This window comes from Juglans regia, chromosome 14 (genome assembly GCF_001411555.2).
Source record: "Juglans regia cultivar Chandler chromosome 14, Walnut 2.0, whole genome shotgun sequence".
Taxonomy (NCBI): domain Eukaryota; kingdom Viridiplantae; phylum Streptophyta; class Magnoliopsida; order Fagales; family Juglandaceae; genus Juglans; species Juglans regia.
This window is the reverse complement of record NC_049914.1, coordinates 24467476-24493854: the sequence shown is the minus strand read 5'-3', so window position 1 is coordinate 24493854 and position 26379 is coordinate 24467476. Positions and strand designations below refer to the sequence as shown.

Sequence of the window (26379 nt, the reverse complement as noted above, 5' to 3'; positions counted from 1 at the left end):
AAGAATTCTAAATAGGAAAAAGATGGGAATATTAGATGGTTTACATGGTATGTGGACAAGACACAACAAATAATGGGGAGGATATGGTGTAAGCCTAGGATTAATGCGATTTTAAATGATGAAGGTAGATTTACCTTGGCTAGTGTAATCTTGGAGCACATACATGTCTGTAGTCCAGGAAATGTAAGACATTTAAGATGTTTTAAGAAGGTAGATGCTTGTGTGGTTAAGAGGTTTGAAATAAATGATGAGTCAGGATTACGTATGACAAAGAATTTTCAGTCTCTAGTTGTTGAAGTGGGGTACAAGAATGTGCCATTTGGGGAGGAGTGTCGAAACTATATTGACAAAGTATGACAACTTCGCCTCGAGGTTGGATGTGCTAAAACTCTTTGTAACTACTTTCCAAAAATGCATAAAAAATCCAGATTTTACTATGAGATGGACGTGAATGATGACTTAAGGTTAATGAATGTGTTTTGAACAAACGCCCGAAGTAGAACTGCATATCAATCATTTGGGAATATGATTACATTTGATACAACATACCTGACAAATGCCTATAAAATGCCTTTTGCATTGTTTATGGGTGTGAATCATCATGGTTAGTCAATCTTATTCAAGTGTGGATTGATATCCAATGGAGACAAACATACTTTTGAGTGGTTGTTTGAGTCATGGTTGAAGTATATGAATAACCAACCACCAAATGCATTTATTACAGACCAAGATAAGGTAATGTAACTTGTAATTGCGAGGGTGTTTCCAAGGTCTAGGCATCGCTTCTACTTGTGGCACATCATGAAAAAACTTCCTAAGAAGTTTGAATCACATTCTAAATATGAATAAATCAAGAGTACTCTACAAAAGTGCATGTATGACTCTTTAAGTGATCAGAAGTTCAAAGAACGTTGGTGCAATTTACTTGATATCTATCATCTTCACATTGGTGCAATTTACTTGATACCTTTATCTTCATAATAATGCATGACAGGGATCTCTACATAGTGATAGGCATTTTTGGGTGCTGGCGTATATTAAAGACACATGGAATGTCTACTACACAATGGAGTGAATGCATTTTTCGATGACTACGTTAATTTTAGGACCACACTGAAACAGTTTGTAGAGCAGTATGATTTAGCCCTTAGAAGAATGGTAGAGAATGAAGCTCTTGCAGATTTGAATTCATTTAATACCGAGATTTTGTGCTTCAGTCACTACCAGCTTGAGAAGCAGTTTAAAAAAGCATACACAATTATCAAATACAAAGAAGTACAAAGCAAATTTCGAGGATTTTTATATTCGACTACCTCGTTTTTGGGATGTGATGGTGCAAAATATACGTATGTTGCCAATTAGATTAAAGTGAGTGATGAATTAATAAAACGTGCAAACTTCATTATCTTGTTAGATGAAGATCCCCTGGAGGATAAATGCAATTGCAAGTTGTTTGTGTGTAGGGACATATTATGCAGACATACTCTTCGTAACCTTTCATAGTTAGGCAATAGTAAACTACCATTAAGATACATATTGGATTGATGGATGAAGGATATAAAGAGAAAATACGCATTTGTCAAAAGTAGTTATGAGACAAAGAGCAACTCTGAGAGACAAATGTATTATCAGATCCAAAAGTTCTTTTATGAACTATGTTCAAATGTTGCAAAGATTGAGACAAGCTGTGTGAAGTTGATAAGTCAGCTAGAACAATTGAAACTAGAGTACCCTAAAGACGATTCAAGGTGTGGTAGCAAAACAGCTGATCCAACTACATCCATGGAAGGCATGAGAAGTAAAGTTCCTAGTCCATTGGTAGTTTGAAGTAAATGAAGACCACCATCTAAGAGAAAAGTACACCCCATTGAGAAAGCTCTTAGGGAATTGACTACAAGAAGGAGATTGTGCTACTGCGAAGTTGAGGATGTCTATTCCACTATTCTTATTGAATTAAAAAATCAGTTCTTTTTATTGAAGATCTGATTTCCCTTCTGCCTATTTAATTTCTCTGTTATTGAAAGCACTATTCTTATTGAAAACAAAACATGTCTAATTTTTACATCATTTTTATATTTCTTTCCATGCACAACAGAGTAGTTACTTATCAAGAAAAGATAGAGCAGATAAATACAATATGAGCAGCACACAACATCAGGCTCCTCAAACTCGGGTACACTTCAAAAAATTGATTTCATCTTATTTATTGTTGTTTTTTTTATATGTATAAAATACAAAATATGTTGATATTTTCTTCCATATTAAATGGCTACAAGATCAACAAAGTTAAGTTTGGACACATTCACTAGATTATTTTTCTACTTCTTTGACTACTCCTTCATTACAGGCAATGTTGGCATGATTATAGTCGAGAACGTGGGTTTAACATATTGTTGGTTCTTACTACGCTTTGTTCCTTTAGGCGCAACGTTGTCAATTGCATATCGTGAACCGTGATGATCATACATTCACTTTTAGATGGTGGTAGCCATGATTATCTCACACTGCTTAGAGACTAAGATAATGGTATGCATTGACAGCTAGAATTTTTGAAGAAATCGGTACTCATTCTTGATAATTCCTTGCATGCTCCTATTGGGTTAATTCCCTTCTAGATGCTAAATTAATGCTTGTTGTTATTTTGTACAGATGAACCTCTGGGTAGCATCTGAATCTTTTGCATAGCTGCGAGCATCTGGCTATCAACAATTCTAATTTCTTAGGTTGCCTTTGTTTGAGATGTATTGAGTTGTCCAGTTTTGATAATGATTTGTATTGAGTTGATATGTGTTATGTGTCTATATATGGCCTAAGGATTCACATTCTAGAAAACCGGCTTGATAGGTGGAGGTGCCCCAAACTTATATGCACACATACCATTTGACTCATAACCAATGTGAAACCATAACATACCCCCATCCTTCAAGATTAACGTCCACGTTGGTCGAGGACTATGGGAGGCTTTCACCAGGCTGAGGCAATATGGCCCGTCCCACTGGATCCATAGTCGGCCACTCCACAAGTCCATCCTGTTAGGCGAGGCAGCATGAGAGCACACAACCTAGCTCTGATACCAAAATGTTACAAGCGACTGAGAGACTGAACGAGTGACTGGTGGATCAACAAGAAAAGACGATGAATTACTTCGGCGTGCTTTATCTATTGTGGATAAATTTTGATAAAAGACGTGGGGTTGTTTAATGAGGATCCCACCTCTGCAAACAATTTGTTTGAATATTTTTCAGATACCTCCATTCATAGCATCCTTCCAAACTTATAACCATGGGTTTACAAGGAAAGTATTCTGACATACATGGAAATTAAGTAAAACTTGTAGCTAATTGATTTATTCCCAACGAGGCAAGTCAGCCCTTATAAACATTTATTCTTTTTTTTTTTTTGATAAGGTATAAATATTTATTCAAAAGCAGTAAAATAGCAAAGCTGCCAAAGTTACGTTAAGCTTCCATAACAATATGCAGTTGGTAATGAGTTGTAATGACTTGGTAAATAAGTACTGAGTTGGTATTAATTGTAACTGACGAATTCTAAATTAGGGACTTAGATTATTTTTTTTATTGATTTAGTTTGATTATTATTATTATTATTATTATTAGTATTATTATTTTTTTGAAAACTTATTTTTAAGATGAAAAATACTTTAACCACAAAGTGATTATACAAAAATAATTTCACAAACTGATATGGCTTGATGTGGTTTGTAAAATTATAAAGTTACTTTTATTTAAAATCAGATATGACGGATCACATGAAACTATATTAGTTTGTGAGATTACTTTTATGTAATTCCTTTATAGTTGTAGCACTTCTATTTTAAAATTTTGATTTTATTTGAGTGTGATTCTTCCACTTTCTACACTCCCGTATATCTCTCGGTTATGATTTTCTAGTTTGAATAGCCTCATAATTTGAAACCAACTGGACTTGTGTCGTAACCCTACCAATATTCGACACTTATTTCAATTCATTATTACAATTTTTTTAAATTCCAATACAAAATATAATAAAAAATTTAAAATTTTTAAATTCTAAAATAATAATAATATTAAAAAAATAATATTCTAATAATATTTTATCATCTCAACTCAACTCAGTTTAATATCCAAACGCAGCCTCAGTATTCAGCATACAACAAGCAAGCCTCCCCATGTTGAAAACACAGCTACTGTAGCATTCTTTTGCAAACTGAGACACTAGCTAGCCTCGCCAATAACAATCTCACGACTAGACACTTCCCACGTGAAATCGACCTCCATCACAGCAAACCAAGTCACAAAATCTCATCGTCAACTACCCAGAAAACACCGTCGGTAAGTCCTCACCACCTCCAAGACATACGTCGATCCCTACCCTCTTCTCTATCATTTTCTATCTACAGAGAATAACAAATATTTTTTACATACTTCTAGCCACCTTCGACCACAACAAGGGAGTTAGAAGTTCTCAGCTAAACCATAAATTTCCGACCCCGACTCAGGCCACCCCAGATCCATTGCCACATCTCTCTTTTTCTCTGGGTGAGTATCCGATGCTAGATCTCTCTCCATTTTCCATCATGTCCTTAGCCTAACGAAGCTTGAAACCATTCTTTGTTATTACAGAAATTTTTGCCGCCATCAATATCAGCCAGTTAGTAGCTCTATAGCATGGTTTTGTTCTTCCTCAGTTCCTTTATCGCACGTCTATGCTTTCTTATTTGTTTACGCGTGTCTCGACCCCTTTGCTATCTCCAAAGACTTTGGTGTATTTCTCTTAAACTGAAAGTGGGCTTTTGGGCTTTCGGCCTTTAGGCCGAGTAAGTAGACCATTATCTTATTGCCCTTGATTGTTATGGGACGAATGAATTGTCCAAAAGATGGGCGAGTGGTAAGGTTTGAGTGCCCTACCACCTTTGAATTAAATATGGCAGATTATGTTAGAAATCCTCCCCGCTAGTTACTAGGAAAAAAAAACAAATAATTAAGGATCTGTTTGATAACACAATTGTTTTAAGATATTCTTATGTATTTTTATCCCAAACATCATCAAAATACAACATTTTTTAATTTCAAATTTTTAACTTTTTCATCTAATTGTTACCAAATCATTACAATTTTTCAAAACTCTCAAACAAAATACAAAAAACAATACTATGTTTTCAAATTTTAAAACAAAAATTATATTAAAAAATTATTTTCAAGCAATTTTTAACTTTATGATTTTTATTCAACTTTTTCTCTCACATTTTCAAATACAATAAAACATTTTAATTCATATTATTTCATTACTATTTACTTTAAATAAGTACTGCTACAACCACAAAAAAATTACACAAAAATAATTTCACAAACTGACGTAATTTCATGTCATTCGTTAGATCTACTTTACAATAAAATTAATTTTATAATTTGACAAATCACATAATGTTATATCAGTTTGTAGAATTAATTTTGTGTAATCCACTTGTGATTTGATTATTTCCTATTTTAAATAGGAAAAAACTTTGGCCACAAAGGAAATACAAAAAAGTAAACCCACAAATTGATGTATCTTGATGTGATACGTCAGATTGTAAAGTTATTTTTATTATAAAATAGATATAACGGATTACATGAAACTACGTCAGTTTGTAAATTTATTTTATGTAATCTCTTTTTAAATATCCGAACGTAACTAGAGCACTCACAATGGATTTTGTAAAATACAAATTTCTGTAAAATATAAAAAAAGATGACCAAAAGTCCATTTTATTGGATCATCTATTCTATTTCTATTTTATATTCAACTACAATAAATCCTCTACATTTAGAGGTTATTGTTAATTTTTCTAAACAATTTTTATTATTATTTCTCTCTCATTTCATCATCTTTTATTTTTATCTTATTTTAATTTTAACTTATCCCTCATCTACTCTCTAGCACTCTGTTATAGTCCCTTCGAATTTTATGTATGCAGAAGTTTTGATATTTTTAATAATAAATGCAGGTATTTTTTTTTATCGTTTTATTCTTTTTTTTAAAGTAATTTTAAATATTACATTATAAATAAATAAATATTACAAATATCAAAATATATGATGTATAGAGAAATATTTGAAATATATGACATATAGAGAATATAATATTTGAAATAAATAAAAAAGATTAAAAAGTATAATATTTAAATGATATAAAGAAAAAATAGATAAGTTGATGTATGACGTATTGTAAAAGTCAATGTGAAAAATAGAAAAATTGGGTTTTGGTGATGTATTTTAAATGATAAGATAAATAAGTCATTGTGAATTTTCTAAGGACTTCGGAGTAACGATTGAGTATGATGAATAGGGGTGTAAAAAAAAAACTGGTAAATTGGTAAACCAGGCCAGACCAGACTGAACCAGTGAGTTTGGTCTGGTACCGAGTTTGATTTGGTCGATTTGATACCGGTTTTATTTTTCTTAAAACCGGTCAAAATTGATCGGGTTGCAATTTTTCTTTTTCTAAAACCGGAACAGGAGCGAATCAGACTAGTTTATATATATTATAATTTTTTATATTGTATATAATTCTTATATATAAAATAGTTTTGTATTATTTGATGCATTACTAATTAATATAATATTAAATTTTAAAATCTTATATTATATAGTCTATTGTATTAATAGTTATACTAATATTATATATTATAACTATTATATTAGTATAATATACAGTACTGCTACATACCACCTGGTGGTAACCCCGCCGCGGCCTTGCAGCTGACGTGGCAGCCGATAATTAAAAAAAAAAGAAAAAAAGAAACCCGAAACACTACGCACGCGGGAGGGAGGGAATAGATTTCATTTTAGTTTGAAGAAACCAGAGCCCCAAACCAGATCAGTTGCGGTCTTCGATCCCTCTCACGGTCTTCTCTTCTGGATTTGAAGTATACTCTTTCATCTGCATTTATGGGTAAGAGGTCTTTATCTATTTGTTGTTAGGTTTTAGTTTTCTCTGGGTTGAGGTCTTCATCCGCCGTTCTCTCTGGGTTGCTTTTCCTTTTTATTTGTATGTGAAAAATATGTGCTTAATGGTGGGTATTGAGTTGTTAGGTCTTCTTTGGTTCCATAATAAAGAACTTGGTTGTTCAGTCTGTACTTTGAAAGGTCGCTATTCAGATTTGGAGCCTAGCATCTGCAGTCTGCATGAGAATTTATGGCTTTGGGAATCCACTTCAGGAAAAGAACATGAGTGTATATGTATAGCTCGCACGTCTAGGTTAAACATTACATTACACATGAAACTGTGTGAAAAACCAACCAATTTAAATGGTAGTCATTTCTTATTTAATGAACTAAGATTCTGTTGTCAACTTTGACCAAGCATGTGAGACACTTGTGAGAATGGTTTTGTGGCTGTGCATTAAAACTTCTTGAACACATAACAATTTGTTTGACTACAAACTACACCACTATAAATGCGTACCAGACATTTGTCATTACTGTCAATATGACTTGCTAATTTTAGCTTTATTGTAGTTTATTTGTCACTACACCACTATAAATGCCTACTAGACAATTGAAGGAAAGTAGTTATCTGTCAATATTTGTAGCTTTATTGTTAATATGACTTGCTGATTTTACATAATTAAAAACGTTTTTTTCCTTTACCAGAATGTATAGTTCGAGAAAATATATTCACTGAAGTATGTTCTTGTTTCATTAAATTGGTTCTCATTAGTATGAAGTCTTGACATAAATGGTGTAAATGGGTTTTGTGTCCAATCAATTGTTGTAGAAACATTAACACGAAAAAATTAAAAGGGAAGGTCTGTACTCCACAACAGTTGTCTTCATAACCTTTACCTCACAGAATGTTACATCGATTTTCACTGTGCTTACGAAGCTGCTCCTTTGCTATGCTCTATGAAGCTACGAATTTCTTCACTGGATTTTAGTTGAGCTTCATGTAGTAGCTCTTCAGCCTTTAGTCGAGCAGCTTGCTCTTCTGTACTAAAGTTTGCTCTTTAGTATATTGTATTTCTTTTTAAAGAAATATTAAGAACTTGAGACCAAAAAAAAAAATAACCACCCGAACCCAACCATATACCACTTAAAAAGCTAAAACAAGGACTTGTAGCATAGTTTGCCAAATTGAAGAAAGAGGAACTCTATAGCACTTCCCAATCTATCAATTGGTGTAAATGGGTTTTACATTAGGGAAGGTAATATAAAAGCCCCAGCCAATAAAAAAAAAAGGAGTTTTTGCTTCATTTCCCATATGGATTTTGATGGCTGGAGCATGCATGGTTTTTCCACTGGATTCAAAATATTATACAGCCTGTAACTTACATCTTGTTTAAAGGAGGTAGTTCTCATTTGATAATTAATATATTATTACTGATAACTCACAAAATCATTTGATAATCAATATATTATGCTACGAACTGTCCACTTGGCATTTTAATTGCTTGAATGGCATTTTAGTTGCTTTTGCTTGATAGTTTATTTTTTTTCGAGCTATAAAAACCCACCTGCTGAATGTCAATTAACTGTCTTGATAGTTAATACTAATTTTTAGAATGAGAAACGGGAAAGAACAGCCAACTACGTAGACATTATCTAGCTCAAATCCCTCATCCGAGGTATGTATGTTATATGATTTAATATATCAATAACATTGGTAATTTTGAGTCGATATTTATTTCCAAAATATATCAATAACTTTATCTAATAACATGTTAGGCCATACCATCAACTAATCGAAACATCCCAAATTACATACCTGGTTACTTTGGAACAGTGCCTACGTGGTCACCGACTTTTCTACCATATCCGGTTGGCAACTAATATCCAATCAACATACAGGTTGGCTTCTTTGCACCTATAAAAAAAAAACATAAGTTGGCTTCTTTGTAGGAGTTTAATTGCATGCTTTTTGTGTTTATTGTAGAATGATGGTTACCCATTTCAACATATCATGGAATCTCTGACTCGTATCAGCAATACAAGCTCCGCAACAAGCAGAATAGTTGGTTAAGAGGATAATAGACCTGATGGTGGGGAAACTAAAGCGCCATGTGGATCTCCTAGAGCTGAAGAATGTACTGAGGATAGACCAAGTCCTACAGAACCTGATGATGGCAGTGCTGAGAAATCTCAGAATGTCCAAGTAGATAATGATGATACAATTGAGGAGTCAAAGTCAGGAATGAAGTTTAATTCATTTGAAGATTTATTAAGTTATTATAAGGAATATGGTAAGAAATGCGGGTTTGAGGTGATGACAAAATGGACGGAGAGGGGAGAAGATGAGTCTGTTAGATATGTCACTCTTGCTTGTGCCCGCGGTGGGAAGGCCCGGAATAGGACATTGATTGTTGCCAACTCACGTCCGACAGGAAAAACTGAATGTAAGGCAAAGATTAATGCCTTAAGGCAAGATGGTGTGCTTCGGTTGATGATAGTACATAATATCCATAACCACGACCTCAGTCCAAAGAAATCTCGCTTCTTCCGATGTAATAGAGAAATTAATGATGCCGTAAAAAGGGTCCTCGATACAAATGATTTGGTTGGCATCCGAACGAATAAGAGTTACGGATCTCTTGTTGTTGGCACGGGAGGATTAGAGAACCTTCTATTCTTGGAAAAGGATCATCGTAATTATATTGACAAGATAAGACATTTATGACTTGACACAGGTGGTGCTGGAGCGCTCCGAGATTACTTTTTACGGATGCAGTACAAAAATCCTGGGTTCTTTTATATGATGGATATAGATGATGAGGGGAGGTTAAAGAACGTCTTCTGGGCAGACCCCCGTAGTAGAGCATCGTACCAAGATTTTGGTGGTGTGGTCACATTCGACACCACATACTTAACGAATCGATATGAGATGCCATTTGCACCATTTGTTGGTATAAACTACCATGGACAATCAATTTTGTTGGGAGCAGGCCTGATTTCGAGTGAGGATACCGAGACCTTGGTGTGGTTATTCGAGATATGGTTGTAATGCATGGATGGTATCGCTCCCAAGGCTATTATCACTGATCAGGATAGAGCGATGAAAAATGCAATCGCAATTGTTTTCCCAAAACCCCGGCATAGATTTTGCCTTTGGCATATACTAAAGAAAGTCCCCGAGAAGCTTGGCTCATATGGTTCGTACAAAACTGGGATGAAAAATGCATTGATGAAATGTATATATGACACCCAACTTGTTGATGAGTTTGAGAAATGTTGGGATCAGTTAATTAACACTTACAACTTGAATGAGAATGCGTGGTTACAAAGCCTATATGTTGAGCGTGAACATTGGGTACCGGCATTTCTGAAGGATTGTTTTTGGGCTGGAGTGAGTACAACGCAGCGAAGCGAGAGCATAAATGTATTTTTTGATGGTTATGTTCATTCTAGGACAAACTTGAAGGAGTTTGTAGACCAATTTGATAACGCGGTGAAAAAAAAAGATTGAGAATGAAAATCTTGTAGACTTCCAGTCATTTAATGTCACAATCTCCTGCATATCTAGATCTCCGATTGAAAAGAAGTTTCAAGAGTTGTACACGAATGCTAAATTTAAGGAAGTTCAGCAACAAGTCAACGACATCATTGACTTGAATCCGAAGTTACATAAAAGTGATGGTGCAGTAAAAACATATATGGTAGATGATGAAGTTTGTTTGGAAGAGTTCACTAAGCTGGTTACCCATTTTGTGGACTTTAGTGAGGAAGATGCAGTTGCAAAGTGCTGTTGTGGATTATTTAATATGAGATGGATATTGTGTCGGCATATTTTGGTCTTATTCAGGTGTAACGATATTAAATTTTTACCAGAAATGTAAATTTTAGATCGATGGAGGAAGGATATTGAAAGGCGATACACATTAATCCATAGCTGCTACGATGGAGGGGAACAACAGACAGATTCTAATAGATATTCAAGTCTTTTAAATATCTGTTATCAGATGATTACTCATACAGCCGGTTCGAGAGAGCACACTGAGGATGCGAGAACTAAGTTATATGCAATGATTGATTTGTATCGTGCCAATCAAGAACCTCCATCGATGACTCAAATTGGTTCCAATGTTAATAGTACGACAAAGGACACTATGGTCGGTGGTTCTGGGGAAGTACGCAATCCACGTGTTGTGCGAGGCAAAGGCAGACCTCCATCTCTGAGGAGAGCATCTAGGATGGAGATAGACATGCGGAAAGGTAAAACAAAGACGAAGAAACTACTAGCAAAGGGGAAGCGTAAAGAGGTGCATATATTTTAATATCCGCTTTATATTTATATTTAATGTATTTTATTGACGTATTTTACATTTAATGTATTTTTTTTTGTTAAATAATTATTAGCGGGATGGAGGAGATACCCAAGTCTTGGATAGAGGATATACACCTGTCGTGGAAGTACGCATAAATTTATTTGGCCTTTCTGAGATGGTATATTAATAAGTTTATATTTATTGCTAATTTCCATTATTTGTGGCAATATATTTATGTTTGATTTGCAACAGGCTGTTCCAGAAAGAGAAAGCGTGGCTATAGACATTAATGGAACCCAACCCCAAGAAATAGTGATGCAGAGTCAAGAAAGCGTAAGTGGTTTATAAATTTTTTTCGAGTTTAATACTAATATCGTTGTACACAAATAATATATTTGTTGTTTATTATTTATAGATACAATTTGGGTTGGATAGATTACAATCATTGCAATGATGGGTTCCCAGTTAAACTTTTTTATGTGTTGAATGTATTGCGCAGGGTCTTTTGTTTACTGAATGGTACACATAAATTTGTTGTGAATGAGACTTATTTTGTGTATTTGATGGACTTTGTTGTGACGTTGGATTGTGAATGATTGTGTATTTTACGTTATTACCTACATAAGATACCCTGGTAATATTGTTTTAATTTAAGATGTAAAACGATGACATAATACTTTTAGTTGCGATCTGCTTGCATGCAGTGATGGTTGTGTTTGGCATGTATGAACCTAGCTTATGTATTTTGAGTTTTGTTTAGTTGAAGAAGCAGGGCTCATGTTTTAATTAGGTTGGGTCAGGAAATCCTTTGTAACTATAGTCAGGTGTACTTTCCTTTTAATTGAAAATTATAAACTTTTCTTCTCATCATTCTTCACAATTTTTCTGTTGCATGTACCATGAGGATGGCAGGTCTTTTGTTTGTTTTTCTTTATATGAAAGTTGTGTAATTACTGATGTAACAAATTGAATCCGGTAGATTGTTCCAAGTCTAACATATAGATGTCCCAACTTATTTGGTGCATTGGTCTGCTTTTTTCCCCCCTTATTTTCCTTATGCTTACAGGGTTGAAATTCATATGAAAAGATGCATTGCAATCTGGGATGTGGTCGAATGTTATTGGGAAATATATATTATATTGTACCTAAAGAGACAATGGGGTCTGCATGGTGACATTCTGTCCTTCCATATACTATGTTTGTGGGCAAATATATAATATGATATGTGAACACCATATATCTTCCATGCGGCAGCATGCGGCACCTTATCATTTGCATTTTGTGGCTGAGTAAAATTCCTTAAGTAATTAATTACCGAGAAAGGTTATTATGACATGATGCATTTATAGCCTCTTGAATCCATGTATTCGGTGAAGTAGTCTATATAACAAATGTACAATTGGTTCATACAAGTTGCGGTGTACAATTATAAAACAAATGTACAAGTCCAATACCTAAACGTAGAACTACTAACAACAATTCCAAATTACTTATATAACAATAAGTAAAATACATGTACAAATGTAAAACAACAATAAATCCGAAGTAGCGTGCCTAAATGCGATATTTTAGTTTCTTGTGCATTAAGCACCAACTCCTTTTGCATAACCTCGTCGCTTTTTTTGGATAGTACCATCTGCACCCTCTCGAGGCGATTGACTATCTTACGCAGCTCAATCTCCCTCTTTTCTAGAAGCTCGAGTATCTTCTCGACCTCTTTCTCTTTCTTTAACAGTTCATGCATTCTTTCTTGAACTTACAGCTCAGTCACTTCATTACTATCCAGCCACTTGAAAAACTTACAGTATGGTAAGCCCTGCTCATTTCATGCATATATTAGAAATGTATGAATTGTACATCATATTAAATGATTATATATAAAAAATGTTTTAGGCAACAAATAATGTACTTACCTGGGTATTGTACTTTGAACACCCTAAGAAGGGTCGTCTAGGATTTTTTGCAATAGTTGACCATTTCAATGTGGCTTCGAGCTCACAGAAACACAATGGTTTTCCCAAAGTACGTTTGGAAAAAGATGAATAAGATATTGATGAAGATGATGATGACATTCTAAGATGAACCCCCATAAAACCGAATCAACTCCAACCAAAATCTCCAAATCAACTAATCAAGTAATCAAAATCTGAAGCACAAATTTAATTGATGAGAGCAAAACTAAAAGCAAAAATCTGTCCCGAACAAGATAAATAAACCGAATCAACTCCAACCAAAATCTCCAAATCAATTAATGAAGCAATCAAAATCAGAAGCACAAATTTAACTGATGAGAGCAAAACTAAAAGCAAAAATCTACCTCAAACAATATAAATAAACCGAATCAATTCCAACCAAAATCTCGAAATCAATTAATGAAGGAATCAAAATCAGAAGTACAAATTTAACTGATGAGAGCAAAACTAAAAGTAAAAATCTACCCCAAACAAGATAAATAAACCGAATCAACTCCAACCAAAATCTCCAAATCAATTAATGAAGCAATCAAAATCAGAAGCACAAATTTAACTAATGAGAGCAAAACTAAATGCAAAAATCTGCCCCAAGAAAGATAAATAAACCGAATCAACTCCAACCAAAATCTCCAAATGAATTAATCAATTAATCAAAATCAGAAGCACAAATTTAACTGATGAGAGCAAAACTAAAAGCAAAAATCTACCCCAAATAAGATAAATAAACCGAATCAACTCCAACCAAAATCTCCAAATCAATTAATGAAGTAATCAAAATCAGAAGCAAAAATTTAATTGATGAGAGCAAAACTAAAAGCAAAAATTTGTCCCAAACAAGATAAATAAACCGAATCAACTCTAACCAAAATCTCCAAATCAATTAATCAAAATCAAAAGCACAAATTTAACTGATGAGAGCAAAACTAAAAGCAAAAATCTACCCCAAACAAGATAAATAAACCGAATTAACTCAAACCAAAATCTTCAAATCAATTAATCAAGTAATCAAAATCAGAAGCACAAATTTAATTGATGAGAGCAAAACTAAAAGCAAAAATCTGAACAAAACCTGGGGGGTTCGTCACTCTTGCGGCCTCAGGGGTGAAGACGATGGGGATGGAGACGACGGCTTCGTGTGGGTTCGTGTCCCACCGCGGCCTCAGGGGTGACGACGAAGGGGATGGAGACGACGGCTTCGTGAGGATTCGTGTCTCGCCGCGGCCTCAGGCGTGACGAAGATGGGGATGGAGACGACGGTTTCGTGTGGGTTCGTGTCCCGCCGCGGCCTCAGGGGTGACGACAACGGGGATGGAGATGATGGCTTCATGTGGGTTCGCAGGTTCGTCGATCCAAGGAACAGGGTTCCTCGCGGCCTCAAGGGTGAACCTTGATTTGTTTGGGTTAGATGTTGGTTAGTGTTAGGGATTGAGAGTAGAATAGAGTTGAGAGAAAACAAGAAGGAATAGATTAGGGTTAGGGTTAGAAATCATGTGTGGGACGAGAGAAAACAAAGATGAGCGAGAAAACAATTACTTACGCGGGGGAAGACAAATGTTGAACGAAAGTACTAAGAGATACCGAGATACCAAACGACGCGTTTAACACTTATGCCACATAGGCGCCGAGGCCGCAACGGGGACACGCGGGCAGTTGCGTCTAGAATTTCTCGTATAATATTATAGTTATACTAATATTATATTATATATATTAATAGTATATTAAAACCGGACCAGAACCTGTGAAATTGAAAGTACTGGTTTAAGAAGGTAACCAGTGCATAATCGGTTATTGAAAATGCAAAATTGATATATACCAATTCAAATCCAAATTTTGCTCAAAACTAGATCAAATTGAATTAGTTACACTACTAATGATGAATCTCATTATTCTTAATTCGGTTAGCCATAAAGGCTAAAACTATCCTTAATTATTCTTCAAGCCTTGGAAAAGAACCTATACTGTTTTTTTCCCATTTTTAATAAGAATAATGTTAGAGCTATCGCTGGGACTCCCGTTGGGCTCTAGCATGTTTTTATATTTATTTATTTTAATTCTTTTTTTTTTATATAAATTTTTTAACAATTTTAAATATTTAAAAAAAATAAAAAAATTTCATAATATCATTAAAAAATATTTCCTTAATCACGAAGTAAAATAAAATTTACTTCATGATTAAAGAAATATTTTTTAATATTATTTTTTTTACTTTTGATTAAGAAAATATTTTTTAATGATATTTTAAATTTATTTTATTTTTATAAAATATTAAAAAAATTTATATAAAAAATAACTTAAAAAATATATAAAAAAACACATGCTAAAACCAGCCGGAGCTCCCAGCAATAGCCCTAAGCAGTAGCTCTAGCATTGTCATTTGAAAAATTCTAAATATAAGCTTCAGACCTTGCACACCACTTAAAAAAATATATGATTTTACTTTTTATCCTCATATTTCATATTTTAATTCAATATGAAATATAAAAATAAAAAAATAAAATCACATATATTTAAGTGGTATGTAAGGATATGAAGCTTTTGTACAACACAACTCTCGTCATTTTTATACTTATCACTCATAATTCGTAATTTTGAAAGTTTTAGACAAAAAAAAAAAAAAAGGAAAGAAAAATGAAGCGAGCAGAACCGTAAATGGAATTAGGAACCCTCCAAGTTCTAAACTAGTTTGCTCTCTCTCTCTCAATGACAGCGGACACCAAGTCGAAGTCGAACGGTGATGGCAACAACGCCATCAAGGGCAAGAAGAGAAAGCAGCGCTATCTTCCCCACAACGTCTCTCTCTCTCTCCCTCTCCCTCTCTCTGATATTAACTGTGTAGTTTCTGTGAACTTGGTTTCATATACAATGATTTTTCTATGTGTTCCAGAAGCCAGTGAAGAGGAAGGGTTCGTACCCATTGCGGCCAGGAGTACAAGGATTCTTCATTACCTGTGACGGAGGCCGGGAAAGCCAGGCCTCTCATGAAGCCGTCAACGTTATTGACTCTGTATATCCTTCTCTCTCTCTCTCTCTCTCTCTCTCTCTCTGTATATTAGCTTTTAGTTTCTTATTGCTGTCTTGAATGATATGTTATTTTCAAATTTTTTGGTTTTTTGAAAAATAAAAGTTTGATCTTTAATCTTTAAATTCTTTGTGGGCATGCGTTTGTTTGTTATTAACGTCTGTGTCTTCATGCTTCCTCTTCCGGGTTCCAAAGGTTTTTTTCCCCATCATTTATGAACTTACATTAAAGTCTCCTTAGTATTGACAGAAGTCTGGGATTGAATTAGATTGATATTTGGCCAAGTTACTTTTTGCAACATGAAAGTTATTGGAGGTGAAGTTAAACAAGATTAAAAGGGAAAAAAAAATTGGCCTAATTCGGTTGGCAATTTGTTTTTTTTTTTTCTTTATTTAAGTGGAATATATGGTCCAATAATTTAGGGAATCTATTTAAACATGTGCGAATATGGCTGAATATTTGAAAAACTGGAACAAATTTAACTTTAAAATTGGGAATTTAAGATATGTGCAAATTTCCACCCCACCACCTGCCGCCCCGGGGGGGGGTGGGGGTTCACATCCCGCAGCATCTTGGCAATATGGGGCCTGTTATCTAAACCTGGTGTATAAAAATCAAATAAAAAAATTACTAGAGCATTCCCATCTAGCACCTCGAATTAAATTGAATCATTCATACTTTCAACCACCTTCAACTTGCCTTGGTACTTACTTGCTTAGGAAAAAAAATCTTTTCGCAGTAGCTTAGCCTTATTCTTTTGGTGCTCTCGTTCTTTCCCTACCTTCAATTTATGACGTGTTTTCCTTATAACATGCTTTAACTATTTATTTGGGATTATCAGCTTGTAATTAATTTGTTATTTTTAAATGCCTTCTCGTCAACGTATATACTTTTAACCCTTGCTTTCGTTTCACTGCATCCTTGTATCGGTTGGTTATTTTTTGTACATGCATACCAAGTAGCAGGCCTGATATGAACTATGATAGTTTGAAGGCATTTGTCAGTCGTAAAGTGTTAAACTTGATGGAAGCATTTTCTGCTTCAGTTGCTACATTTCCTAGGAACTGTTCAATGTTTCTACATGACTTGGTATCTGTCCATTGGCCTCTTTCCCCTCCTCCCTCTCGCTTCTTTCCTCTAATGTTCACACAAACTGCATTTTGTTTTTAGATGAGTGAGTTTGGCACAAGGGACATTTGAAACTCAGTGACACTTCATGAGATGTGGTCCCTGGCCGATTGTGCCACCCTCTCATGAACAGCATGGGATTAACTCTTTTGGGCATCCTTAATTTTGTCTGATTAGGGCTAGCACTTTCAAATGGACAAACTTCAGAAAAAATAACTAATCCACGAGAACCACGTATTTTCTCACAACTCACTCTGCACTGTTCTTTGGAAAGGATAGTGAGATTCTCAATCATCTTTCCTTTAGAGTCAGAATTCTACAGGCACCATAATTTTCTATAAGCCTGGAGGTACCCTAAATTTCCCGAATCATGAGCTAGCAGGGGACCGAGTTTGTTTGTTCTTTTGAGTATTGGTTGGCAGTGCATTGGAAAGAATCAAAATGAGATGGTGGAGCACCTGGTCAATCCTTCCCTTGTGCATTGAAACCATTTTGTGGAGCACATAACTGAGAACCATCTTGTGGAAAAATTCCTTCAGATCAACGCTCTGGTTCATACCATGTGGCTATTCTTCACTCATTGAGTCTTTGCATTTATATGTGATTCGCATTCCACCCAGGAGTTACTTACCTGAAAAAAAAAAAAAAATTCAGCTAGAAGCTGTCCATCTATGCAAATGCTATCCTTTTTATGATCAAATGCTTTTCTTTTCGCAATAAACTGACACTTTAACCCAAAAGGAAAGATAAAATTAGGTAGATGCTCCCCATCAAAGCTTATAAGATGTTTATTCTTCTAAGCTCCTTTTAGATTCTATGCTTAAAATTACTTATAGAAAAAAAGATTCTATGCTTAAAATTTATCATTGCTTTATAAGGTTTGAGCGGAAACTATTAATGAAAACGTAGTGAATTCCAGTTGGTTATAGTATCTCCAAAGTGGAGAGGCTATATTTATCCCCAAAGTTGAGATGCTTTGGAGTGAATGACCTAATAACCTTGTAGAGATTATTAACCGCATCTCATTGGCCCTATTTTTATGAAATGTATCTAGGATTTTTGTTCCGTTATAAGTAACAAATTAGATAAAGGAACATTATTTATGTTTTCTTTGGGTTATTTCTTCTCTTGTTTTGATGAACTACACTTTGAATATTCAATCTAAACAAAATGTTGATGAATGTTCCAGTCGGAAGAGGCCTTTTGTAACACCCCTTCCTGTAGGGTAGGAGAGTTACGTACATTCATAACATAATGCCCGGTAAAGAGATTCGAAGTTATGAAAATACCTCATTTATTGAATCATCAACTAACTTAACATAACAGTCTTTCATAACATAAAGCTGAAACATAATGAAAAGGCATAACTAGTTCTATGTGGTGATCACTTATTCAAACATTTTAATCATAAACTAAATCCTTGTGGAATTAACACTTATTCCAGTCTAAGTCTCTGAAACTAATCTACTCCTGGCCTTCCAACTCTGTCTCCACGCAATCAACATCTAAGACATTAAAACATAAAAAGAACAAATGAGTTGAGGACTTAGTAATAGCATATCATAATGTAACTTAAAAATTTAGCTTTAGCAAAAACTTCAATGTTTCGTAACATATGCGGAATTAACAAAATCATGGAATTTCATGTAGCATGATGCATGAGTGACTGACCCTATGTATTTCCTATTACTCTTGCATGATTTGTTCATCTTGTCTTTCACTTATTTAGTGGTCATTATTATTTGTGAGCATCGGTCCAATTGTCGTTGACTGTAAATACATACCGTAACATGAGGTGAACCACGCTTGGGTCTATGGCACTGTGCAATGTGTCATATCATGTAGTGATACACGCTTGGGTCCGTGATATCACTTTAAAAATAGAGTGAACCACGCTTGAGTCTGTGACACCGTGTAACGTATCATATCATGTAGTGATACATGCCTGAGTCTGTGTTATCACTAAAAATAGGGTGAACCATGCTTGAGTCCGTGGCACCGTGTAATGTGTCATATTATGTAGTGATACACGCTTGGGTCTGTGATATCCCTTAAAATAGGGTGAACCATGCTTGAGTCTGTGGCACCGTGTAACGTGTCATATCATGTAGTTATACATGCTGGGGTCCGTGATATCACTTAAAATAGAGTGAACCACGCTCGAGTCCGTGGCACCGCACATCATAACCCATAACATGAGGCCCATTTAGAGTTTATTTATTATTCATCTGTTTCTTTACTTGCTTCCACACTGCATGTGAACATATTTGTCTTCGTGAATTTACATGACATGACATGACATACTCTCGTGCATGGTATAACATATAACATGGCATATTATTGTTTATCTTATGTGATATAGCATAACATGATCTAAACTTTATATGAATTTTACATGGCATCCATGTGGTTATTATAACGTATCATCCATTCTAACAACAATCCATATCAGCATGGTAGACAGAGTTTCATTCATTCACCATGTATCATCGAAATTCATAAGGGTTCATGAAAAGGGACTAACCTTGAACTGGCTCTTAGTGTAGCATAGGTTATGGTAAACCTCACTTTTTCATAAAAGAAGACAAAATAATATACCACACACATGAAGTTATGAGCATGTTACTTACCTCTTAGCTCTGCTTCTTGGTTCCCATGTTGTAGCGCGTTACCGAGAGAAGACTCTGGGTGGCGGTGGATCTGGGTGCTAGTCACGGCAGCGCAGTTGGAGGCTCCCTCGGAATAGTGGGGGTCCGACTGAACTTGGCTGGCCGGCAATTTCTGGGTTACCCAGTGGTGGTCCGACATCCTTTGTGGTCAACGGTGGGCTGAGCAACAACACGGTTGTTTTTATTATTCACGGTGGAGAGAGAAAACGACAGAGGGGTTTATGGGTCAATGCACGCAGTGGAGGAAGGAGGGCTTACCGTCAGCGTGCTCTGTGGTGGTTTCCTGCGAGGTGGTTGCTGTGAGGGCTGGTTTGCTGTATATCAAACTTTGACTTTGCTGGGTTCTAGCCGTAGTTGTTCTTCACGTGAGGGAGGAATACTGTGAATAAAAAGAGAAGATTTAAGCTAGGGTTTTGAAGCTTGAATTTGGCTACAAAGTAGGAAACTACTCCAACTAGGAAATAAACACTGAGAGGCATATGGGCGTGAAGGGTGGAAGAATCCCACTCAACTACAATCACTATCTCAAAACAGATCTTAAAAAAATAATAACATTACTGAAAATAATAATAATAATAATAATAATAATAATAATAATAATAATAATAATAATAATAACCTTAATTCTAAATCCTAATTTAGGACCCGTATGTTACACCATTAGTTACCTTTTTCTGCTCCTGGGGTTGCAGTATTACGTTGATGTGATTGTATGCGTCTCATGCACCACTTCTGGTTCCTGCCTGATTTTAAAAGTTCTGTTGCCTCGGTTTTTAATTTTCTCTCTTGTATGAAGTTTGAGAAAAATTATAGATAAAGCTCCTTTGTAGCATTAATGTCTATGTGTCATGGACTAGGAGTATGACAAAACATAAGAGAACCTTTGTGATGAGGTTTGTCATATGTGCCATGTATGCGTGTGATGGTGCTATTTGCATAGGGATGGATATAAATTTCTGAACCCTCACTTCCCTCTATCTATGAGGTGGAGTTAATTAACTATCCTCTTGGTTTTCGTTTTTCATCTCAGTTTTATGAAGAGCTAGTCCATGGGAAGCATTCAGGTGTGAAGCTTGCTGAGTTACCCAATAAACCTTTAAATAAGAAGATTAAGTTCTCATATTCCGAGTCTTCTAGTAGTGGTGATGATGATGAAGAGGAGGAGGATGAAGGCCAGATTATATCAGATACTTCTCAGAATGATTTAGCTAGTCATCCAAATGCAATAAATGAGGAGCCTGATCCTCATACAAAAGATGGCATGCATCATGAAAATCAGACAGAAGAAAAAGCTAATGGTATTGAGGCGGATGATGACAAACATGAGAATCAACCAAAAGAAACTGAGGAGCCCCCAAAAAAGAAACAATGTCTAGAAACAGATGCATCGAAACATGTTATATATGAAAAAGTGGAGGAGATGTCCATTGATAGGCTAATTGAGGCTGAACTCAAAGAGTTGGGAGATAAGAATAAGGTGAGTTAGCCTGCTAAACTTTGCAACTCGATTGATTTTAGTTTGAGTTGATTTTTAAATTTATCAGATTCAATGGCACCAAAAGACAATCATGCATAGGTGTTGCTCTTGTATATGTTCCGTGTACTTGGGCTATGCCTATTATCATCAATAAAATTTCTGTTTATTGGTAAAAAAATTTTGTTCTCCGGGGGGGGTTCATTGATTTTAATGGGCTTAATGTTTATGACCATCTATTTTAAACTCTAGTTAGGTACTTCTCATGCATACATCTTGTGTACTTCCTTCTTTTATTATGAATAAAACTTCTTGATTACCTATATATATAAAAAAAAATGGAAATTGCATCAATACCTGAAGGTTTCTAGAATTGTTCTTTAACCTTTTTTTTTTTTTTTTTCATTTTGTTGAATATTTTTGTCATGCTTAATAATTTTCCTGGCAGTTCTTCTAATTATTGTTCTTTAGCCTATTTGTCGGTTAGCTTTTGTTCATGTATCCTTATCTTTTCCATCTCTGTAGTCTAGTCGCTCTTTTTTTATAAGGTGATGTGCTGATAAGATTTTCTGTATAGACTATGCTAATAATTTTTGGTTGCTCGTGCTTTTAATCATTTCTTCCACGGGTGCAAATTTTGTAAAGTGCTAGTGTGATGTTTCAATGTCTTACATGTGATGTCTCGGGTTCGTGGTTGGTCTGGACTAAAAGCTTCAATCTCTTGCTGCTGTATGCATATAAGTTTTTGTCTAAAAGATATTTTTCGAGTTGTATCACATTTTAGCCTCATCTACCCATTTCTTCTGCAGTGCAAATTTGATTAAGTTTGCTACCGACATGTTTCAATGTCTTGTATGTCGTGTCTCTGGTCTATATGGACTAAAAATACAATTTCATGCTGCTGTATGCATCTATTTATTTATTATCAAAGTTTATTATTATAATTATTATTATTAGAGTAGTATCACAGTTTAACCACATTTCCAAATGGATCAATTGGGTAAGCAGAATTTAAAATCTGATTTACATTCCCCCCAAAAGTAAAGATTTATTGGATATTTTCATTTAGAGTAATGCTACATATAGTCGTAGAGTGCGTAAGCACCGCGCAATCGTTTTGAAAAAGAGTGGGTGCCGAATTTACTCACTTTTTTCAAATAGATTGCGCAGCGCTTACGCACTCCACGATTGCAAATATAATTTCTCTTTCATTTATCCACACTGTTTCCTGAACTGGGTATCAGAAATTGTTGTATCAATTCTGCTTCCCTCTAATTTATCTCAGAGGGCCTTCAATCACTGATGGTAATTAAACCACCTCTATTGAAATGGGGATAGTGGTAGGGGGGCTTCTATGCTTTGCTCGGTTCACATAGGAAACATTCCATAGGCTAGAGAAGGAAAGAGGGTGGAGACAAAGTTTAATGCCATGACTAAATCAAACCATTATGGCATCTCAACTCAGAACTTATGTGGTAGTCTTTTGGGTCTGAATGAGAGGGAGATGTTTTGTTATTTTTCTTCAAATCTTTGAATGCAAAATAATGATAGACTGACTTGCTGTAGCCAGTCTACCGAGTTTTTATAGCAATAGTTTTTCATTTTTTTAACAAATGTTCGTGACTCCTTGCCCTTTACAACAGCTGGGACTATGCAAAATCAACTTTATCGCCGTTGGTGGTTTCAAGTTGTTGGTGATCTGTAGTTTTTATTCACCCTTTGCAGGTTCTCACATCTTGAAGAGTATATTATATGTTCAAATCTTTAACTGCCTTGCTGGTGGTGGCAAATTGGCATTTTTCATTTTGTTCTTACTCAAAGGGCTTGTCTTTGACTTTATTTTTCTCTTGTACTGACGACAAATTGTTATGCAGAGGCGCTTTGTCAAGCTTGATTCAGGATGTAATGGTGTTGTCTTCATTCAAATGCGGAAGATAGATGAAGACCCTGGTCCCAAAGATATTGTGCAGCACATAATGACATCTGCGGCATCAACAAAGAAACACATGTCGAGGTTCATTCCTTTCTTATCTGCTAAACTACACAAAGTACATGGACAGAATAAATTCCACATTTGTGCCATCTAGCTGACATGCTTGTTTGGCTTATAGGTTCATCTTAAGGATGCTACCTATTGAAGTGGCATGCTATACTTCAGAGGAGGAAATTTCAAGAGCAATAAAACCTCTTGTGGCACAATATTTTCCAGTGGAAACTCAAAACCCACAGAAGGTAAATACTATTAATCAATTCTACCATTCCTTATCTTACCTTTTGATAAACAGATTCCAAATGATTCTAATTCTGCCAAGGGATAACTATTCCATGAAACACCTTGTTGGACATTTTTGTAAAAGAGTGAACCAAGATTTTCAAATGTATCGTTTTTCACAAACACTCTTTCATAAATACAGCCAGAGCCAGAGGTGCACTGATTTCTGAGTTGTTTTCTAGTTTGTCATTAATGCTTGCAAGTTGGTTTTAGTTGTTTTGACTTTGAACTTAAAATGTGCCATGGGAAAAGAAAAGAGAAGAAAAGAAAAGAAAGAAAAATTAAAGAGAGATCTCGCATAAATAGATAAACTTAGACTGAAGTGACTCTGGGCACAGTCTGAGCTTAGGACTGATACACAGCGACAAACCCACCTGACCAAATTCACAATTCTAGATTAAGGTTATTGAGGGTTGGGTTTCTGCATAAACTGTGGTTCAGTACCATGATATTTTATACTTAGGGATGGCATGTAACACGACATGCTGTAAGTTCTAGATCCAGTTTGATATGTTTGTTGCCACTTGTTTTGCTTTTGGAAACTGTTGTGGTGTGATTTGTTTATTTGTTGCAATCTAGTCATTCACATTCACGAAAGAAGAATGACTGACACAGCATTAATATGATCTTGATATTCTTGACCTTCCATTTCACTGGTTCCTCGTTACAGTATATATCTATTGTGTGTGTTTGCATTTTTGTGTAAAATCCTAGGATTCTATGATTATTGGGTGCCTGAAAATCTAGGATGAGTTGATGATTCCATCCACTTTTGTTTCATTGGCCAGAGAAAAGAAGGGGTGTTGGTTTGCTGTTTCGCTATTTGGTGTCATTGAGTTTTTAGAAAGGGATCAACGTACCAAATCCTTGTCTTTAAGCTGGGAACTCAAGCAAGTGTTATTGGGATGAGAGATGGCATCTAATGTAAACTTGATGAACTTAAAATATATATATATTTTTTATAAGTAAGAGTATATTTTATTGTTATTAAAATGGGCATAGCTCAAGTACACTGGAAGTATACACCTAGTTAGGAACTACAAGAGAGTAAAATACTTTTATATCTATCAGTTTTTAACTTAGGAGTATGTAACCGGATGAAGATCAGTCTTATTTTTTTTTACAAGTATATGAAGATCACAGTCTTAATTCAGATTGATCAGGTCTAGTTATTTCTGCTGCCCTGCTCACCCTTTTCATCTCTTCCAAAACCAAAGGAAAAGAAATGGACTAAGCAATTGAACCACCAGGCCTTTTTGACCATTTTGCATCCTTGTATACATTTGCAAAAATCACATTCCTTGGCCACAGCAGACAATACAAGCTACAATCCTGTTTTATGTATTTACTTGGAGTGTATCTTCTCTATATGCAGTTTGCGGTACTGTTTGAAGCTCGTGCAAATAGTGGTATTGATAGGATGAAGATCATAAATGCAGTTGCAAAATCCGTTCCTGGACCGCATAAAGTTGATCTTAACAATCCTGACAAAACCATTGTAGTTGAAATTATCAAGGTAAGAAAACTCTCCTCATCTTGTTGGGTTGAGTTTGAATCTTATTTTGTTGATCCTGTTCCATGATAAATAACGACACTCCCTAGCTGTAAGAGTTTCGGAGAACTTTGGGATTTTTACTCGTTCAATCATTTGTTTACTTTGAACAGGAACTCTCTCTCTCTCTCTCTCTAAAATCTCATATCATCTTTATTCATTTTTCTTTCATGTACCCTGAAACTTTAGTAGTGATCCAAGGGTTAATCTTATAGAAATTAATATGCTAATTCTCTAACTCAGCATCAACTTCATTTCACTTTCTACCCTGTACTTACAAATCATTTATCAAGTTTTGACGTGAAAGCATTTTTACTTCTTGTTGGATGTCTGTTATTAAGTAAGCCTTTATTGACCATGATAAATTTGATAATATTTTTTCCTATTGTTTTCATTTTGTCAGACCGTGTGCTTAATTGGGGTTGTTGAACAGTACAAGGGATTGGCCAAGTACAACCTGAGGCAGCTCACATCACCCAAACCTTAGTCATGCCAACTTTTTATTTGCAATGGGAAGTGTTAACATTTGATATGTAGGTTTTCCATGTGGATCAGGATTCAGGATCCTCTGAGACACCATGATCATCTAACTTGTGTTGAAGCACACACTCTCTCTCTCTCCCTTTGAGGCAAAAAGTTACTTATTCTCTCACTTGCTGACTTGCAAAAGACTTTTGATAGACCATTCACTGACTATAATTGCCGACTCTGAATTGCTGTTCGTTGTGTTCCTATTTTACTCAAAAATTATCCTCCTGGAGGAAAGGTGCACCACTCCCAAGTTTTCGGAAGGGAACATTTTATAATTTTGTATCAATTTACAGTTAACACACAAATTACACAATGAACTGCTTAAAGAAGTGAAGAAGAATCCCCACTCTTTCGAGACCAGCCCCCTCATTTTCAACAGGGGGAGAGTCTTTTTTGTCTCTGGCCGCCATTTAGACAACAAAATACTTATCCACTTGGGTTCATCTAGGAAGGATTCCATGCCAAATTACATGGTTTACTTGCTGGGAAGTAGATGTTTTGATCATGTTTTAGAGATCTTGC

The 26379-nt window shown here is 35.2% G+C and overlaps 2 protein-coding genes across 3 annotated transcripts; both read left to right on the top strand.

Annotated features, from left to right (window-relative positions):
* The first annotated feature begins 9243 nt into the window (after window positions 1–9243).
* Window positions 9244–9978, top strand: LOC108994610 (protein FAR-RED IMPAIRED RESPONSE 1-like). Its single transcript, XM_018969886.1, has 2 exons — window positions 9244–9622; window positions 9665–9978. The coding sequence occupies exons 1-2, from the start codon at window positions 9244–9246 to the stop codon at window positions 9976–9978; spliced, it is 693 nt and encodes a 230-aa protein (XP_018825431.1).
* A 5827-nt stretch (window positions 9979–15805) lies between these two features.
* LOC108994658 lies at window positions 15806–26082 on the top strand. 2 transcript variants are annotated; one of them, XM_018969959.2, is made up of 7 exons: window positions 15806–16002; window positions 16097–16216; window positions 21059–21505; window positions 23377–23516; window positions 23614–23734; window positions 25150–25290; window positions 25730–26082. In XM_018969959.2, exons 1-7 carry the CDS (start codon window positions 15913–15915, stop codon window positions 25811–25813), a joined length of 1143 nt encoding a protein of 380 aa, XP_018825504.1. In that variant the 5' UTR covers window positions 15806–15912; the 3' UTR covers window positions 25814–26082. The 2 variants fall into 2 exon arrangements, with proteins under 2 accessions (XP_018825504.1, XP_018825505.1); XM_018969960.2 differs by having other exon boundaries at window positions 15836–16002; window positions 16100–16216.
* Window positions 26083–26379: the final 297 nt, after the last annotated feature.